Below are 21,660 nucleotides of genomic sequence, written 5' to 3'. Positions count from 1 at the left end.
CTACGCGTTTCTACTACCATTAATAATGTTGTTCCCTCTACTACTCTGATATTTGTTTAAAAAAAAACTGCATTTCGCTGTGTTGATGTGGTGTGACAACTTAAACCGATACAGATTTCTGACAAGCTCTGCGTTGACAGAACAACTAGCTCCTACCGATTTCGACACATTTCAACTAGAATCCTCAACAATACAATATGACTAAATAATTGGGTCGTCATAAATTGATAGTTCTCATTAATGAATACAAATTGGACCATTTGCATTAGATTTATAGAGTAATATAACTTCTTTATTTTATCTCTCTTAACTATTTCTCAGTCTTATTCTGTACTCTCTATCGTTGTATCTTTGATGTTTGGGCGAGGAAAATAATGATTGTTCGTTTCTTTAGTTAGACTAGTAGATATTCTGATAGGTATTGGATGAATTATATATTTTCCTACCTTTATTATAACTAATTTATATTGTCGGTTTTCGGAGTGGAAATATACTTACGTTCTAGTCAGACTCGTCACTTCTTGATCTGAGTTATGTTTAAGTCCTGTAGAATAGACACTGGGAGGGTATCTAGTGTAGATATTCGTATAGGTTACGTTAACATCTCATCTATGTAAGGGAGAAAACCGAGCGTTATTTCAATGGCTACGGTGGTTGAAACGGACCTACGCCTATATATTCAGTTAAAATGGATTTTACATCAATAAAATGGATGATCTAAAATTTTCATTACAATAGCAAAATGCTCTCATCGAATTGTTGGTCAATAATATGTCAGCATCCTCAAAAACCCAGGTATCTAATTTCAATATGACTTCGGATTCTAATAGCTGTAATTTTAATAGCTGAATTCATCAATCGATCTGAGCGAGACCACCATTGAATACCTTTAAGCACTCGATAATTGTCTCGTCACTGCGGGTCTCCTAAGGAGTTCACACATGGGACTCGAGCCGAGGGCCTTGTGTCTCGTGTGCGAACGCTTAATCTCTCGACCTTTGGATTGTATTCAATGGATAATCTCTAACTTCAGTCGATCCGTGATATCGCGTAACCTTTCCTCCATTGTCTGATGTAGATAACTGTCTCCACCCAAACAGGGATTGTTCTACATTGGTCGTAGCGTCTACGATGTATTAGTCTAACTAACGAAACGACCAGTCATTATTTACTTTGTTCACACATCACTACTCTTCAACATATCTGTGATCGAATCTACTGGCCAATTTATTCTAACGTGTTCAGTGTTAGCTATTTTTCAAAGTAATTACTTACATGTATCAATTCAGATAATTTCGAATTCAGTACTTTTTATCGAAATGTTTTAGATCACTATTTTGTAACGCGATATAATTTGATTTTTTTGGTTATGAATTATAAGACATTTTCTTAGATAATTACGTTTTTTTAAATGATGAATAATACTGTCTGTAGTTTAGTTCTTTTTCACTTTATTTCATAATTTATATTGAATGTACTAATATTTTAGTCAAGGAATCTTATGATTTTGTTACGGGTACTCTATCATGGTTTCCATCGGCTGATTGTTTATCCCATAATGAAGTGATTCATTCAATTGGAACATATTTCATTCAACTAAATATACACTGTTTCAATATTATTGGTCAGTAACATTTTTATATAATAATAATAATAATAAACATTTGAATACTTCATTGTTTGATGTAACTCATTGGGTATTCGTTTGAAGATACACTTTTGTTATATTAAAATCTAATCAGTTGACTCAGTTTTACAAAATGAAGTAGATTGTCCATTACATTGTCATTCTACTTTTGATAACCAGTCAGTAGCCTTATCTAAGTGGTCGTGTTTATATCCTACAGAGAGTTAAGATATGACCTATTCAAGTCTAACTGATTCTTTAGTTGATATATATTTTTACTGGAAGTTCAGGAATTGTACATTAATTTACAAATTGTAGTGAAATAAAACGGTTCATTGTATCCAAATCTTTCAAAAGTTCGTCAATTAGTTTCAGTTTGTAAAAATTCTATGCAAATTTAATAAAATTACTTAAAGTGATCGGGTAACCTTGTAGGTAAAATGTATTATAGTATAGAAACTGGCCTGAGAGATTCTTATAATGATCATATGATTTTGAATTCAATATTTAGCTAATTATTAAAGAATCTATATCAGTCAAAAGTATTTTGTACTAGAAGTAATGTTAACATGTTAGAATTCAGTGGGTTTTTAAAAAGTTTGTCAGTTTTTCAAGGTATATTATAAGTTCTTTAATCTTAATATTTCATTAAAGTTGTTACATAACCTTATTAACCTGAATGCAAATTTATTCACGACCAAGTTTTATTTCGGAACTCGTTTCTTAGTTATAAATGATTCGTTTACAAAAATTCATCACTACAGATAAAAGTTTTACTCCGAAATTCACTGAAAAGTTACATAATCATAAGTAAACCATTGTTATCGTTATTTAGATAGAAAGGAGTTACGTAAATATCATTATCATATCATTCTTCAATGTTACATCCTTGATCCGTCTGTCCATTAGTATGCAGATGAGAATTTGTCTGGAACTAGTTTATAGCCATTACATGATAAGTTATTGAATCCAACCTGGAAGTCAACAGTGAATATATCGAATTCGTGACTAGACGACCCTGAGGCCAGATGAGGATTATTCTATCACCTGATAAGTTGGCAAGCAAAAAAGAATAAAAAAGTGTGGACGAGTTTGTTGTAACGCTGCTTGATTTATTCCTGATTCAGACAACACACGAATAACTAGATAATTAACATGACTACAATACAAAAGGTATCAATAAACTACAATTATATCCAAATTAAGCATTAGGGTAGAAAAAATGAATTACAAAAGGTGATGTTCAAATTTCAATAATTTTAGGAATAGTAAAGAGTATGAATAGGCAATCATACATCAATCTTATACTAGGACGAAACGGCCGTCCAGTGCTTCCAGGTTTTCCATGATGGTCTAGCTCCAGTTGACTCACGATTTCAATCTGTGAAATCATACGTCAATCGAAAGTTCATGGATTATAGATTCAATCACGGACAAAAGTAAATATTAGTATTTTACAAGCTTTAAATTAAATGAAATAATGTCCTCAAGATTGTCTCCTATTGTTCATTCTTGTTTTTTTTTTTAAATTTCTCTCTTTGCCTTAATCAGTTCACCGATTAGTTCAGTGTTACCACTAATAAGATGAGATTTTTTTCGGATTCACTATAAACAAAGTAAACATCGACCAAAAAATGATTAATTCACATGTTATGTAAATAAATATTGTTCTCAATTAGTTTTTCTATATTCTCTACTTTTCATTGGTCAATTAAATAAACTACATAACTTGATCTGTGTACACGGAAACATAATATTTCTTCTAATCTTGTTTTTTTTTCTGTCGTAAAGTTGAATTTGACTTTGTTTTTGTCATCCTCCATTTGTGTGTGTGTGTGTGTTTTCTTTTCTGGTTTTCTTTGTTAGGTAATCCAATTACTGTAAAATCTATCCATGAATTTCTAAACAATCTCTACTGTTCTACAATGTCTGATCAGTCGGCAACATCCATGGAATGTTGTACTATTGATTCTGAACTGAATAGTTATCGGAGATCATCTTTGATGAATAAATGGAATAATAATAATAATAATAATGTCTCTTCATCTATCAAATACGAGTTCAAGTTATCAGTTGATAATATAAAATTATTATTAATCAATCAATTCGACGTTAAACATCAAGAACAAAATGTGAATGTGTCAGTGAAGAGAATTGCCGAAATAATATTCTCCGGTTTACAAATAAACTTTTATCATTCAAGTCAGTTGATTTTATTATTCAAGTTTTAATTTTTGTAATGAATATCAGTCGGTCAGTCATAAGCAGTTTAGAATCTGTCATATATATGGATCAATGTACTTCATCTTACCACATCAATGGTTACTTACTTACTTAAGTCTGTTACTTCTCTTGAAGGAGCATAGACCTCCCACCAGTATTCTCCATCCAACTGTCCTGGGCAATCCTTTCCAGTTGTTTTCAGTTGCTCTTAATCCTTTTCATGTCTGCTTCCAATTCTCAGCACAGTGTATTCTTTGGCTTTCCTTTTTCCATTTCGACTTCAGGATTCCAAGTTAGCGCTTGCCTCGAGTTGCAGTTTAGTGATTTCCTCAATGTATATCCTATCCACCTCCATCATCTTTTCCTAATTTCCTTTTTATCTGGTAGCCGGTTTGTTCTCTCCCACAGTAGGTTGTTGCTGATGGTATCCGGTCAACAAACACTGAGTATCTTATGTAGACAATTGTTTATATATACTTTAACATTTTTGATGACGGTTGTGGTAGTTCTCCAAGTTTCATCTCTGTACAGTAGAACTGTCTTGACAATCGTATTGAAGATTGTGAATTTGATATTGGTTGAGAGTTGTTATGAGTTCCATATATTTTTCAACTGTAGGAATGCTGCCCTTGATTTACCAATTCTTGCCTTTACGTCTGCATCGGATCTTCCTTGTTCATCGATGACGCTACCCACGTACTTGAAGGTTACTACATATCCAGAGCTCCTCCATCAAGTGTGATTGGGTTGGTGTTCTTCTTGTTGTATTTGAGGGTCTTGTTTTTTCCCCTGTGTTTAGTGAGGCTTACTAGTACAGAAGCTGCTGTGCCACATTAGTCTTCATCTGCCTTTGTTAGTGTGTTATCTGCGAAGACCAAATCATCCAGTTACATCCAAGTTTTCCATTGTATTCCATGCTACCCCTCAAATGTGGAGGTCTTCATAATCCAGTCAACCACCAGCGAGACAGAATTATGAGGACAAGTACTAGGGCAGAAGTGGCGATTGTATCGGTGGTAAAAGATTTGATTAAGTATAGACGATATAATTCTAAAAGAAAACATTGACTTTCGGAGTGAAAAAGTATGCGATAATTTGGAAACTTAAGATAAGGCTAAGAGTGGAAGCAACTGAACTGTCTCATCCAACTTCTCCAAACACTAGTTACGATACTTGCACACACGCCAGGTCAGTAGTCCTCGCTCACCTGCAGAACGCAACCTAACAGTCAGTGTTTTCATAAACTGATATAAAATCTTGGTTTAACTATCTCCAACTATCTGTAAACCTATATCTGTATCGCACAACAAAGCCCGTTCATTTAATCAGTGGTTGGTCGTACGTAATATATTTCCTAACCATCTCAGTCGATGAGCATTCATAATTTTATTGATAGATTTGCGTATTCAATAGTTTAATTTATTTATGGCTTCACTGTACCTTTTTCTTTGGTTTCTACTCTCTGAGTATAAAGTTAAATATTTTCTACGAATATTATAATTAATTGTTGAAATATTTAATTCTAATTCAGTAAGTGATAAAGACAAATATGTTTTTGCTCAAGTTGCCACATCTTGCATGAGCGTGAAAAAAAGAAATGATTTAAAATAAAAAGCAAAGAAGGCTCATTCATAATAAAGTCAATGATAGATCAAGGTTTTTTTATGGAGATTGTTGAATCTGTAGTTTGCAGATTGACTATAATTAAACGATTATTGAATATCAGGAAACACTACATTCTGAAACCCTTTAAATGTGTGCATTAAAGATCTCACTCACGGATCAAACTCAAAACCTTCCAGCCTAGTAGTAAACGCTTAACCTAGTTTGGACTTTTAACTTCGGTCAATTTATTATTTTGGGTTATCATCGTCCAATACTACTAATGAGTAACTACCTTGCTCCCGATATGTTTGAACTTCACTACTCACCGCTTCACACTAAAACTTCGTTCGACCCTGGAAGTTATTCACTAACGAGAACGTGATTTTGTTAGTGTGGAAGGTCCATGTCATTATAACTCATTGGTTTGAAGGGTCATTGGTCAACGCGATTCTTGAATGTCTTTGATCGGATCCCTGGTGGGACAGTTTTTGCACATCGTTGAGATACCCCATGGTAGGACGACCTAGCTGTGAAGTGTTTTTCAGTTTTTATTTGTTTTCGGATTACAATTATCGCATGATGTAAAATGCAAATATCAATGATAGTCGTAGAGCAAACATATTAATACAGTTCATAAGGAATGATGATTCACTGCTAAATGAGATCAAACACTTCTGTCTTCAGTCTCGTGATTAATGCACAAAAGTGAATACATTACCCGTATATGCGAACTAACTTGTTAAAAATACGGACGGTTGAATTCCAATTTAATCGTTTAGAAGATAACCTGCTAGATGAAAAGCCTAAAAATTATGGCTTCTCCTCAATATGGAGTTCCAGAACAAAACCAAACACCTGTTCATTGTTCCTTGGTTTTCCATGGTTATATAGAGCTGTAGTCAGTCCGTGGTTTAACCAGTCCTCAGTTTCTCACTGTATACTTATGCATCTGTGTTTAATGCTTTGCTAATTTAGTTGTTTTTGTGTTTTTTTTCATCAAACGGTACATATTTTCTTTAATTTAGGTTTATCAAATTCAGTATTATTGAAACTTCAATGTTTTCAAATTATACCGTACCGTAATTCAAAATTATCAGCTGATCATTATTTGTTAGGACCTGCTCTTTCATTATCCACCTCAGATCATCACCATTCTAATCAGGTCATATTGGAATATGACTATGGATTGATTGGATCATCCAATTATTTTCCACATAAAACTAATAAACATCTCCAAATTAGTTTATCCAATATTGTATATATACATCTCATTCATGAATTACATGAGATATTATTTTGGTTTAAACAAATTCTTCCATTATTATGTAATCAGTCTTCTGTCACTAATAATGATCAATTATCTATAGACAATATGGGTTTATTATTCAATTGGCCTGAATTATCAATCACTTTCAATAATCCACTGATTTTAATTCCTTGTAAATCAAATCAATTTAATCAATTTTTATTAATTGGAACTAAACTTATTAAAATTAACCATTATTCCTCATACTGTGATGCATCATTATCGAATTCCTCTATTACTATGAAACAACATGAAAGAGTGAACAAGTCATATTCTATCCAGTTATATTTTATAGATTTCGGTGTATTTCTTTACACTAATAATGATAACGTGAAGACATTATCTGAACAATATTTATCATCGTCATCAACTATCTATTCAGATTCGTGGGTGAATTTTTCATCTTTACATAAATTTTGGCTTAACTCTTGTAAATTGGATGACAGTATGTTAACAGCAACTACACAGAAATCACGGCATCACATCATTATGTCACCAATAAACTTTTCTGCACATGTAAGTCGATGGGGGGGGGTCACCTTGGCTTTTGTGGATTTTGACATAAATATATGACAGATGGAAATGGAGTCATATTGTACAATCATTTTTTCATCACATCATTAGTTCTCAAGTGTGTACAAGTGAGAGTATCAAAACCTCTGAAACTACGTAGTATATTTATTAATTAAATATTAGAAATGTAGTAGCAGTGAACAAGTATTTCGTCTCTATATGAGTGTAGTCAATAATATGTAGCCGTAACTGCTACAAAAAGTATAATCCAGGGATTGGGCATACAATATCACGAATTGATTAAAGTTAAAAATGTAAACCATTGGTCTTAAATTTGACTGTTCGCTAGGTGGCCTAATGATCGTAAATATAGTGGTCATTAGCAAGGTCGTAGGTGTGATATGTTAGGATGAAACAGCTATTTAATGCTTCCTGCTTCCCAATGATTTTTTAGCTAAGGTAACTTCGTTTGCGACTAACTAAAATGACAGTTATAATTCCGTTCTAGATGTTCATTTGGATAAGTAGTTGTTCTACATCGTTCGAACAGTTATTTTGTTGAGATGCAGGTATCAGTTTTGTTAGGTAACTATTAATTCCTTATTATCATCATTTATTATAATAACTTTGCCAAGTTAGAAGGATAGAAATGTATCCTAGACATGGTTGCATTATTCCTCAAGAAATTCAGAAGGCTCGCCCATTTAATAGGCATGATGTCTTATCAACGATGAGATGAGAGTGTACTGCATCGTCTCAAACATACATAAATGACAAATACTTGGTGCTGTTAACTGTCAACGTCGCTGTTTATTATTTGTTCCAACATTCTTCCGCAATTAGCTAGTAACTGTTACCTTTTTAGTATGAGATTATCCTGTTTATGTTCAACCTGCTATGAAATGCCAAGCATGTTCAGAATGTGTTTCTCTCCTAGATGCAAAATATTACTTCAGGACTAACCTATATTTTCTCCTAGATTGATCACAGGTATTGATGTGGGTAAATGCATCTACCTTTTCACTTTCAAAAGTCTTATCATCCAAAGTGGGTTGATGTCTAACGAAATCCCTACACGTATTCAGAAATATCGGTTGGCGGATTTTCAACTCGTTGCATTTGTGGTGTGCGCCAGTTATTCATCTGCAAACGATACGTCAAGCATAATACTCAACAGTTTTCTCCGTATCTCTGTATTTCTATGATAAGACCCTTTATAAATCAAGAGTATTCATAGGTTACCAGTACTCGACTATAGTAGCCTTGTGGCAGTTCATGAAATCATCGACTGTTGATCTTAGCCATCCTGATAGATGCAGACTAACTGGTTTGGATCCGGGCAATAACTGCGATCAGTGGTTAAAAAGGAATGACATAGATGAGGGAATGACTGTGATATATATCCATTCTGTGTTTTACCTTTTCATTTCGTCTTCTTGACACATGGATTTTTAGTGTTGCAAACTATCATTGATAGTTGACTCTTTTGTTGTTTATCTTGTTAATGTCATGTTGTATCAATGCAATATGATGGCTTTTGCTAGTACACATTTTCCTCTGCGTCCATATTGATTATGGCTGACGTGATGTTATTCCATTTAGAATTTTTCGATATAAAATAATTTATCTGAAAACGTTATTGGTGCTTCTTCTATTGTCTTTTTATAAACAGATAACCTATGTGAAATCAAATTTTCCAAAATGTTTTTCCACATTCAATTCACGCTTTCAATCAATTCGTTTCAATTTTTCTGATTTCGTCATGATGCATTCTATGACATTGAATCATACCACTGACGATAATAATATTACTGAAGATTATTCTACTATAAGAAATTCACCGTCTCCATATCGATTATCACCCATGTCTCCTGCTTCTAATATGAATTTACTGTTATTTACTGAACCAATTAATGCTCAATTAATTATAGAGTTCTATATTCAAACTGTATATATTAATTTGACTAAAATGAATTGTAATTTGCTAACTAACGTAATTCAAGAATTAAATAAAGAGTATTGTGATTATTGCTGTAACAATTGTAGTTATTCGAATATTAAATCTTCACAGTCTAATCAAACAGAATTATTTCAGGTAAGTTAAGAAAAACCTCAATATACTCAGATTAAAATGTATTATGTTTACGGTTCTCTTGTCTATGTAACCTGTTTGTTTAACAAAGCAATATAATGATGTCGAAGATGTTTGAGGTTATTTTGAAGTAACAATAAAATTTAAATTCTGGTATAAATCCCACTGCGATTGGTCACTTATGCTTTAAAAACACAACCAAATAGGGACCGAATATGCGATAAAATTACCTTATGTGGAAACTTATAAACATTCTTATAAATACAGTCCATTTTATCTTAGTGATTTATATGTAGAAGTGTTGGAGTGCTTTTGGGGTTTAACTCCTAAGGCTTTGTGTCTTCAAATATCAATACTATTAAGGTTCTTGAAGTGATTACACAACAACTCATCCAAATACAATCCACACTACGAGTATACAAGCTGCCTTAAATTGATATGGGTCTTGAACCTGTAATTCAGTAATATCTATTCAAATAATTTAACCACTGGACCACTATAATCCTATATTTCAAAGACTGATACTTTGTCGATTAACTTATTCACCAAGTACAGATTCGTCTACTTGACTTCAGGTTAAACTATATGACTAAAATTTTTAACACCTTTGATATAGATTACCAAGTGTACATATAAATGGAGTAAAGTAGTTGTAGGCAGTGTATAGAAATTTATAGACCTAATGTTACTGTTAATCTGGTAGGAACAAACGTTCCTTGCTAAATTTGAACCCTGCTCTCCTAGTTTAAAATATAATCACCTGATTATTGGTGTTACATATCAATCGAAAACAATCATCATTGCTTTTCAAAAGATCTGTTCACTGATTTTCTTTGGTTGAATATTAGTTTGTTTTTCTGACTATTTTCAATTAGTATGACTTGCGATTTTAATTTCTAAAATTTTTTTTTACAGTTATGTGAATGATTGCATCACTAATTAACTTCATATTGTTTATTGAGAAATGCTTAAAATAACCTGCTTAGGTTTAAGCACCCGGAGATTATTCCAGCCCTCACACAAATCGAATGATGAACTTTGGCGCATATACATTTTCTACTTCCTCGTACCAATGTTTATATGTTTAAATAAAAAAACAGATAAACAAAATAACGGACAACCAATCAGAAATAAAGAAGCCATTTCATATCATTACAGAAGGTCGATTACGAAACTTAAATAATGAGTTGAACTTATAAAGAAACAAAACACGATTACGTAATTAAAATCGGTATTAAGAATTTACGATTAGAAGTTTAAGTTAGAATTGAGTTTGATCGGTTAGTCTATGTATAAATTAATATCATTCACTTTTATTAAGTGTTTTCTAAGTGACTTAACATATGAGATCATGAGTCAATTGAAGATAGACCACCATGAAAAACCTGGAAGCATTGGACGGCTGTTTCGTCCTACTGTAGGACTCCTCTGCAGTGCGCAATTAGGATCCTGCCCCGTGAGATTCGAACCCAGGACCTATCAATAGGACGAAACGGTCGTTCAGTGCTTCCAGGTTTTTTTCATGGTGGCTTAGCTTCAACTGACTCATGATCTCATTTATTAAAATTACTTATAATATCCACAAAACCTCTTCTGACTGAATATAATCAGGAATTTCTTTATCATTGTACTATTTGTTTGTTTGTTTTCTTCTTTTTATTTTTCAAAGCTTCCTTATCCTGATCCAAATATTATTATTTCTTCTATGAAATCAAAAACTTCTATGGAATTTGGATTATTTATAAATTGTATGAAAATGAATATATTAATATTTGGTGATTTAGATATTATCCCTATACCATTAGTATTATTAACATTAGATTCTATAATTATTTCATCTAGTTTTCATTTATTATTAAATGGTATTAAAATGCCATCATGTATACAAATTAATTTAAATAATCTCCATTTAATAAATCAACTTGAAAAGAAATTCAATTATAAACCATCACCACCACAACAACAAAGTAGAACCAGTTCAAAGTTCAATACTCATTATTTAAAACAAACCAATTCGAAAAGTATTTTATTAAAATTCAATAATAAAATTGAATTAAAACTAAATAATGATCGTTTAAATACGGTAGTACAATGTAGAAGACATCATTTATTATATGCTGCTACTGCTAATGGTGTTACTGCTCCTGATGATGATAGTGTTTGTGAATTAAATCAAGTAAGTTGAATTAAGTTTATTTATTGATACTAACTGATATTGATAATTACCATGTGCTTACTTCGTGACTAGCTTCGTGAGGGAATTCTTGGACTTGACTAGTGGAGCTAATCTGTGTCGGGTAGAGATAGGTATCTATCTCAGTACAATGGAAGATGGTCGCGCGATTCCGTGGATTTGTTGAGATTAGACATTAACATCGTTAGGTGCCGGCTCAATGGTCTAGAGGTTAAGCGTTCGTGCGCGAGAATGAAGGCCCGGGGTTGGAATCCCGAGAACGGGATCGTGGATGCGCACTGCTGAGGAGTCCCACAATAGGACGAAAAGGCCGTCCAGTGTTTCCAGGTTTTCAATGGTTGTCTAATATCAATCGATTCATGATCTCAATTAAAAAAAAAATTAACTTTAATTCATTTTCGTATTGGTTGTTTGAACTGACCCATTGATGTTTAGAACTGCAATTGATCAATCTCTTATTGGTATATGTGTATCCGGTGTGGATTGCCTCCATATTACCTTAAGTTACAAGCATTCTAAGAAGAGATAGATGGTGGCTAGCAACTCTGGGATGAAGGTATATCCAGCTGAAGAGTTCCAAAATAGAACGGAACGTGCATCCTTGATTTCACTGCTAGCCACTATCCATCTCTGATATTAACTTGGTTTTAGTTCAATGTTTCAATGTACGTTTCTTTTAATGCATCAAATTATACATATTTACATTTGATTCTTATTTTATGACTGTTTTATATGTGTTGTTAGTTGAAGTGAGTTTTTGTTGTTCAACTGTGAGAGTAGAAGATTAGAAGAAATAACTTTTATATATAAAGTCTTCGAATGAGAAGTGTGAAAAGGTTGATCACAATTTGTGTAAGGATTGCCTAACTGATTTTTCTGATTGTCCAATAGGTAATAATTCAAATGATTATCAAATGGTTGTGTATCAATCAACTATCAACTATTAGATCACATGTTCGAACTACACCAAATTTTCTCGACTTAGATCACTTGTAATAGTATATTTTACGATTTACACATAAATGTATGCTTCTCAAATCAGTGTACTTAAACCTGTTAATGAGTCATATGGATCAACATAATTATAAGAAAACAAAGTGAGATTAGATTCTATACCCGAATTGGTTAGATTATTTCACACTTTTATATTTTTTTTATATGATAATTAGGAGTAAAGTAGATTATGGTTATCTCTTGTTAGTTTTAATTTTTATAAGAAACCATAGTATTTGTTCTAATTTCATTTGTAATGATTTGATATATACCTTTGTTTATATTTCGAATGATGTTTGGTCACTCTTAGTTAGCTAGTTGGACTCGGTAGCTAAATCGATAATGTATCGAGGGTTTGTGGTGAAAAGCAATAGATTGGTATCTTGGAGTGGAAATTAGTGCTGGGATGCAGGTGCATCTAGCTAACGGGTCCCCATTAGGGCTAAATGCGCATTCTGGATTCTACTGTCGGCCACAATCCATTTATTCTGCATAAACTTGTAACGTAAGGGCTGTATCGAGGAAATACACACGAGATTCACATTTGCCCACTAAGACTGATCAAAATATCAACAAAGCGATATTCCAAGTCATTACAAATTAAGTTGAATTTCATACCTGTTGCACAATCTAGTGGTTATCTGAACTCTGTAGCTCAGTATGTAACGTGTTGCAATCTGTAGCTGACAACATTCAAGTCCCAATTTAAACTTACACACTTTGCTTTAGTTATATTCAGTTTTGCGAGACCCCAATAGAACGAAATGCTCATCCTGCATTCTACTTCTAAGGCACAACCCATCTATTCTTTATTCTCAATGTCACTAATCTTTCTCCTTATTATTTCAAGTAACTTCTTTTGATTTATTTGCTATTCATCTTCTAAATTGTAAGTTATCGTTTTGACGCTAGATGACATGTTGTAATGCACATTTTGTGCGAGGCACTTTATTGATTATGACTGACCGAATAGTTGACAATCTATGTTATCTATTATTATTATTATTATTATCATTTATTTTTGAAATATTTTAAGTGTATTTCAGTAGTATTTTTATTATCAACAAGTTTTGATGGAATATCACTTGTGTTTTGTTTGTTTAGATATCACCAATTTCCTTGCGTATTATACTTTTATCTGATGAACATCAAACATTTTGTCAAGTAAATTTATTGAATTGTTTTCAATTGTTCGCTTAATTTAATTATTCATTAATGTTAGATCTATCGAAGTGTCCAAGTCACCCGATTGAGATACGCGCAAAGCCGAAGTTCCAAAACAACGATTTGTCTACAATAACGGTTCTTTATTGAATAATAATCAAAATTTAGTTACAAACCTCAAATTGTGAGGTGTCTGGGGCGTTTAAACACGTCCTTCAAGTATGAAAATAAAAAGGCTTCCTGTAACAGTAACATAGAGAATAATTATAACATACGATAGTACAAAGGACAGCTGATAGCTGTTTCTAAATTTGATAACAGTTTACGAACAACCGAAACCCGAACCAAGAGCAAACAATATCGAAACTGTTGCGTTTAAACAAATGCACAAAACTGTGGATAACGGATACAGCGATTACGATACAGTAATTATAATGATAAATACAAAGAAAAGTACAATAAACGTTATAAATATATGTGAACATTTAACACCATTACAGCACAACTTGCGTTGTTGGGAATACAACTGCTTACTGATTGTAAATAAGTAGTATAAGACAATATACAAAAGAGTACAAAAGGGAACGAGTAGGAACAATGTAAGACAAACTTAACAATTAAACTAGTTCGCTGATAATTTGAAGTTTCACATTACAGATTAACTTTGGTTAGACTATCATTGTAAATCAGTTGATATTTTAATGTTATTTCATCTTAGTATTGGACTCCATCAATTGTCGAACCTTATTTCTCACAGTGAGTGTGTAAATGCCATATCAACATGATGGCACCCAACAGTTTACATTTCTGAATTAAATAAACTGGTGATGTTACTATTAATCCTGCTACTGCCTATACTACTCTGAGATTTGCTTGGTCAGTTTTTTTATCGCTACACTGTTGGGTTTTGGCAACTCGAACTGACGTACATATGGCGGGTTATGTGATGCGTTTGACTGACTGACCCAACCGTCATTTAGTGCCATTAGTGAGCAACCATTTCACTGTCGACAGGATCTGACTCCACTGGTCATGCTTTCTCACCAGTTTTCCGGAAATTATATCTCGAATCTAGTTAATAATTACCGAATAAATGCTTGCTTTAAGGGATCTATTTTATCTCAATACTTCTGTTGTAGCTAATTAAATAGGAATAAGTTGAAATGTAGCGTAAACCTGTGACTCGAACTAATGGGTGACAGTAAAATAAGTTCATTAAGAAATATGACTTAAGTACTAATTACAATTTTCAGTACTTCAGTCTGTTATGCTTTGTGAAAAATGGCTATCCAAAATGAAATAATAAGTGATGCGATTACTATACCCTCAATTTACTATTTTCAAATGCTTTTGATGAATCAAATAGTGTACTGACTAAAATGATGGATGAGTGTAATCTTGAACACTTTACATTCTAGATTATCGAATACACTAAGCTGAATAATATAAACATTTATGCTTTTCTTATCGGTAAACGATGTTCTTTCATTTTCTAGTGTACAATTTCAAATGAATTTTCTTTCATCGCTTACTTTTTCTTTTAAAATGAATTTTCATCTATTATCGATACAAGTATTTTATCTACCATAATATACATACATTTTTAATTCTGTTTGTTTCATAGACTAAATCTTTCGTGAAATTTATCTGCAACACAATTGACATTCAACTGTACTGTGAACCATGGATATTAATTTGGGACTTTTTCAATTTGTGCGATTATAAGGAGGAAACTACACAACGTACTTCAGAACGATCTCATCAAGGTAATATTTTATTTCATAGTGTACATATCACGAATCGACTTGAGTTCAACTACCATTCGATTACTAGTTAGAAAGCATTTCATAGCTGTTTCGTTCTAATGTGAAATTTTTAAAAGCAGTATGCATCAAATACACCTTACTAGTGATTAAACCTAGAACCTTTAAGACTTGCGGCGAGCGTTTAACCTTCAGGTGATTGAGTTAATTAGTCATATAAATCATTGAATGGCGATTTTGTAGTGCTTCTTGACTTCAAATTGTTGTATAAATTAGATTAGTTTGTGATATAAATTTTCTATAAACCCTTTACAATGAAAAGATTTTATTGATAACTTGCTTATTGACATTTTCTCTGTTGTTTTCTTTACAATTTTGTGCAACTTGTTGCTATTCGCTAAAAGGGTAAACCAAAGTTTAAAAGACTATAGGCGTTATTGAACATTAAGGATTGAATTTCACTCGTGTTATTATTCAGTTTCTGTTAGTATTTGACCATTCTGAATGAATGTGATTATATTATCGAAATTTAAAAGTTCAATGTATTTTAAATTATGGCTAACTTAGAAATTCAGGACTAGCTTTCTATTCTTTTGTGTTATATGTTTACTGATTGCACCTTCATTTAAGTGTTGATGTTCACACGTTTTCTTTATTCCAGTATAGCTACGTCCAGTTAATCAGTATCAGATAGGATAAAATGTGTCCCTTCGATTCGATTGGTAACATTTTGTGGGTAGTTATCGAGTATTGTGTAAGGATATCTTATAGATAAAACGAAACTCCGATAAAGTTACACTTTTTCGAAGAAACCCTTATAATATACTAGGAATCATCGGTATGTCTTATCATGAAATAAATGAAGTTAACTATGTAAATTTCATGGCTTGAGGCGGGGCCAAATGTTTCTTTCGTATGATTGTATGTTTTTCAATCCGGGCACTTCAAATTACCTCTTATATACAATAAACTCATAAACTCAGTGATAATAATCGGCAAATCATTAAGTATTTTCAATGTTTGTTATTTGCAAGTTCCCAAATCAAAATCACATTTTGAGCATATCTCTGAATTAGGTGTTGAATTGAACCGGCCTTGATGATATTTTGAAGAGTTGTAATGTTAAGTTTTTGCCATATTTTAACCTACTTTAAAAGTAACAGTTAATAGGTCCTTAAGACTTTATGTACTCATGGTCATGGTTGAAGAAATAAATAGCTCTCTGAACTCAGAGGCTTAATAGATAATAGCTCGTTGATATTTGAAGTAGAAGGTGCTGGGTTGAAGTTCAGATGTGGATATCAACACTGGGATGCAGTTACATCCAGCTGAAGGGCACTAAATTAAATCGAAAACACTTCCTGGAATCCCTAGTTTTCCAAATAACAAATATGCTAAATAACTTGTAAAAACTACATGTATTGAGGCATTCTTCACAGCATGCTCACAATTCAACAAATACTAGTCGAAACCTAATCCTGAATACCAACAACGGGATGATTTCAATCATTACAAATAATGAGATTTCTTTCATTAGCTACACTGACATCCTGTATTACTACATAGATTACTATTGTGGTGTGTGCTACTGATGTTGACAGTTGTAGTACGTATCACCAATCGTATGTGAAATGTCTGGTAGCAGAAGGTTAAGAAGATCAAAGAAAAGAGAACGCGAACAGCGAATGATTGGTGTGAAAACGAAGGAACAAATGACGTATTTACTGTATGGTTCTCAAATTTGACTGAAGCATTCTGTAATTTTGTGTTCAAATACATTTGATTGTCCTCACACCACTATTACTGTACGTAATACATAGTACTATATTACATAATTAACAAATTTTAGAAGTTATATTCCATATTGCAACATATATTCCCTAATGTTTGATTGTTGTCTTTTTTTTTTTTACAGATTTGCTTCATGAATCCAATTCCTGCGCGCTAGCTTCTTCTTGGAACAATCCGAAAATTGCTGTTCTATTCGACATTGATTCTATTAACTGTTTTGTTAACAATTCAGATCAAGAAGAAGACAACGAAAATGAATGTCGGAATAGTCCTCATCTCATATCGAACAACAGTGAATCAAATATTGCTTTACTCTCCCTAATTAGAACGAAAGTACAGATTAATTATTTCATTACAGATGATGAGAAGTTCTCATCACTTAATCTGCCTGTCAACTATTCTTATTTTGAAATTAAAGGCCAAATATGTGATGTTAAAGTATGCGATTTTTCCTACTTCATTTATAATATTTAAAATTAATGTATTTATATTAATCAGTCTTAACATTTACGTTCAATCCTGGTCGTTTAAAAACGTTGTCATGAAATTTCACAGAATAGTTCATGGAAGAAAGTACTTCTAGCATGAAGGTAGTTTTCGTCATAAACCAATATCAACTGAATGATTAGTAGATTTCGCATAACTGAACAATCGTCTCATTTTGATTTTGGACTATTCAGGGCTGTGGGTCGACGATTTTTTATACGTTTAGACCCATAAACTTCAGCTATCGATTTGAACACGTAGCCTCATCATTAAGATGTAATCCACGTGCTTAGATTTCCAACTTTAGTCAATTCACTATACAACATAATAGTCTCGTCCTGAAATCGCATTTGGAGTCGAGAGTGAGAAAAAATCAAATATTTTCAGTATTCACTTTTTTAGTGTTATGGGTTCAACCCTTGTAACATACATTGATGTTTAATGTTATACCGTTGTATGTTTCTTAAGATCTCAACAGTGTTCAGATTTCTGGTGAGAATATTGCATTAATTAACTTAAGAATACCTGACCTTCACTTTGTTTGTCAGCATTTGTAGTGTTTATTTTAAGTAATTCACACGGTATGACAACCTCCAGTATTTCAAGCGTAATTAATTTCAGACTTATGACTGAATCCCGTTATCAAGTTATCTGAGTTGGTTATTATGCAGCTTAATTTTACTTGCAGTACAGTCCAACTATTTCTTTCGATATGTAGATTTTCTTACTGAGATTTAGATGGTGGTTGGAGGTAGTCGACAGGAAACCCTGGACCCGAGTCACCTGGACTGGTGGCCACATTGCAGCCTGATCGATAGCATTCGATCTGCACTAATAAGGACTAGACAAGCATGACATTGATCACCACCCAGTGATCAATCAATTGTGATTACATCTCAGTCCTACAGGAGGTTAGTCACGGATCGGATAGCTCAGTGGTAACGTCTCTGACTGTGAAGCTGGGTGACACGAGATCGAATCCGCCAGGCAGCACCAGTTCCCTCAAGATTACAGGTACACCATGCTGACGAGTGCCAAGTAGCACGAAACCCGGGTCCAGGGTTTCCTGTTGACTACCTCCAACCACCATCTAAATCTCAATACATAGTGCCCGCAGTGTCGAGTCACCTAGACTGGTGGCCACATTGCAACATGATCGATAGCATTCGATCTGCACTAATAAGGACTAGACAAGCATGACATTGATCACCACCCAGTGATCAATCAATTGTGATTTCCTTACTGCAGAATGCAGTACCAATTGATGAAAACATTGGTAGTCGATAAGATGGTTTCTTACTTTATAAGTCCTAACTAATGTTTGAGAAAAGTCAAAATATGAGTTGCTCATAGAATTGAACATATCTCTTTTATTGCGATCTTAATAAATCTAACATTCATTCACATTGCCCAAAGATTCAACTATCACAATCGTTACATAATTACAATTCCTCTCCTTCTAATAACCATTTTATTTTTCATTCTTTTTATATTTAGTTACAAGCTATACAGGAGAAACATTCTAACTTATATCCAACACGGTTCATGACTATGTCACAATTGTGTCATCCGAGTAATATTATAAATAACAATGATAATTCACAGTTATCCTGTATAAATTTTCAGTTTATTAAACCTGCTAAGCATTTTCATCAGCGATTATCCAATCCAACTGTCAGTGTTGACGATGAACAAGATACATACGTTTCAATACAATTACCAGCTGTTACATATATACACACACAGTCATTTTTAACGAGTGTCATTGACTCAGTGTTTAACTTCAAAGAACATTATGATTTTGTCAGACGAACAAGAGCTGCTGTTAAGGGCTTTCAAGTATGCCTTGCGTCATACATTTATTTACACTTTGAATAGTAGTATGTTATTATTTTATTTAAACACATAAACACTGCTACAAGGAAGCACCAAATTTATATGCGCCACACTTCATCACATGATTTGTGTGACGGCTGTGAAACTACTGCCCAGGCACCCAAACTGAAGCTGATGGTTTTCTTAGGGGATCACTCCCCGAACATTAACATAGAGGTCTAATCCATAGAGCACTGGAGTAACGCTAGGGTATGCAGTCCTATGGTAGTAGGTGACTAACAATAGGTCCATACTACATTCGTCCTCTCAGGATCCTGAAGCTCATGTGCAGCATTGGTTTGAAATCAGGATTTTCCAACTCCCCTATGTGTATCCTCCGTACCCACCAACCCTGTTAAAGCACTGGATATTCTCTTTTAGTTCTCTCGATTTCGTAATCAACAACCTCGCCTCGAGAAGTCAGTGAGTAGGACTTATCTGACAGTGGCTTTATGCACGTGGCCATGTGTAATATACATTTCAAGTTCAAAATAGTGAGATCCATAACCGATCTATATAGACACATACCCATCATGATTGTATAGAATTATTACAGTTTCTTACACATCGCCCGTCGCTACCACGGATTGAATGGTTTAGTGAGGTTATTGGATTGATGTTGATGTAGTGGCTTTGCCGCTCGACTGACGCTGAGATGACCTAATTTGACTATTTAAAGAAAGTAAAAGTCGTAACGAGATTTCCGTAGGTGAACCTATCTGTTTTTTTATATATTTGAACACATAAATATTAGTACTAAAGGGCACCAAATATATATGCGCCACTATTATTATTATTATTTGGACACATGAATATTGGTACAAGAGAGCGCCAATATATATGCGCCACACAGAACAATGAATATTCGAAGAGGAATACAAAGAAAGAAAAAAAAGCTAAGGAGCACAAAAAAGAGAGAACAATAACGAAGAGATTGGTGTAAGGTAATGTGCTAGTAAACAGGGAACGCAAAGGTACAATCGGAAGAAATCTTTCAGTTAAGGAAGACACAACCACTTTTTATGAAGAAAGTAAAAGAAGGTTACAGCAGGATCGCCACTGGCTTCTATTCTGAGCCATATCTGATAACGTCTCTAGCCACTGTGTAGCACCATCTCTCGGACCCCAACCAGGAGTCGTGAAGGACCGACACAAGCCAGTCCTTTGCAGCTTTCTTTCATACCCCGACACCATGTCATGCACTGACCACCTCTCCGCTTCTTCCAACCAGTCCCAGAGTCGGCAAATAATGCACGACGTGGAATTCTCTGGGACGACATTCGTAGAACATGTCCAAGCCACCGAAGTCGGTGTTTCAAGATGGTGACACCAATTGAATTATCTTCGCTGTGCACGAACACACGATGCCGAACCTCTGCATTACTGACATGGTGTTGCCACTGAATGTCGGCAATCCTTCGGAGACAGCGATGATCGAACACAGAAAGTCGTCTAACGTCCTCAACTCGGAGAGGCCAGGTTTCACAAGCATAGAGCAGAACTGCTCTCACCGACGCGTTGTAGATCTGACCTTTTACAGCCAGACTAACATCACGAAGGCGCCAAAGATGGCCCAGATTGGCATAAGCCGCTCTAGCTCTCACTATACGTGCATTGATCTCACCACTCACTCCACCACCAGCACTTATGCAGCTACCTAGATACACGAACTTCTCGACTACTTCTATCTGCTCACCATGCAGGGTGAGTACAGGATTAGAATCCTGCCAGTCTTGTAGAATTACTTTGCATTTCGAAGGTGCAAAACATATGCCGTACCTACGGATGTAGTGATTTTTGACATCAGGCTTGCCTGCGATTCGTTGGACAGGACTGTTTTTCGGGGTTGTCTAATAATGTAGAGAGGTGGTTGTATGCCCTCACTCTACCTGAGGTGCTTGCATTTAGGGCCTTCAAGATGTTATTCAACTTCTTAGGCACATCCTTCTTCAATAGACAATCCCGAAGAACAGTCTTGTCCAACGAATCAAGGGCAGCCCTGATGCCAAAAAAACACTACTACTCTCT

General features: G+C 34.0%; 1 protein-coding gene across 1 annotated transcript in view; it reads left to right on the top strand.

The window, feature by feature from the left end:
- Positions 1–21,660, top strand: part of VPS13D (Vacuolar protein sorting-associated protein 13D) — a 105,978-nt gene that overhangs the window by 24,467 nt on the left and 59,851 nt on the right. The window contains exons 18-26 of the mRNA XM_051216347.1: positions 1,490–1,624; positions 3,494–3,829; positions 6,481–7,277; positions 8,947–9,369; positions 11,036–11,542; positions 13,658–13,717; positions 15,342–15,483; positions 17,396–17,709; positions 19,255–19,596. Coding sequence (XP_051066924.1) covers positions 1,490–1,624; positions 3,494–3,829; positions 6,481–7,277; positions 8,947–9,369; positions 11,036–11,542; positions 13,658–13,717; positions 15,342–15,483; positions 17,396–17,709; positions 19,255–19,596 — 3,056 coding nt within the window. The remainder of the gene's footprint in view (positions 1–1,489; positions 1,625–3,493; positions 3,830–6,480; positions 7,278–8,946; positions 9,370–11,035; positions 11,543–13,657; positions 13,718–15,341; positions 15,484–17,395; positions 17,710–19,254; positions 19,597–21,660) is intronic.

Source organism: Schistosoma haematobium, chromosome 4 (genome assembly GCF_000699445.3).
Source record: "Schistosoma haematobium chromosome 4, whole genome shotgun sequence".
In the NCBI taxonomy this organism is placed as follows: Eukaryota; Metazoa; Platyhelminthes; class Trematoda; order Strigeidida; family Schistosomatidae; genus Schistosoma; species Schistosoma haematobium.
Note: the sequence above shows the minus strand (reverse complement) of the source record. Positions and strands in the feature narration are given on the sequence as shown.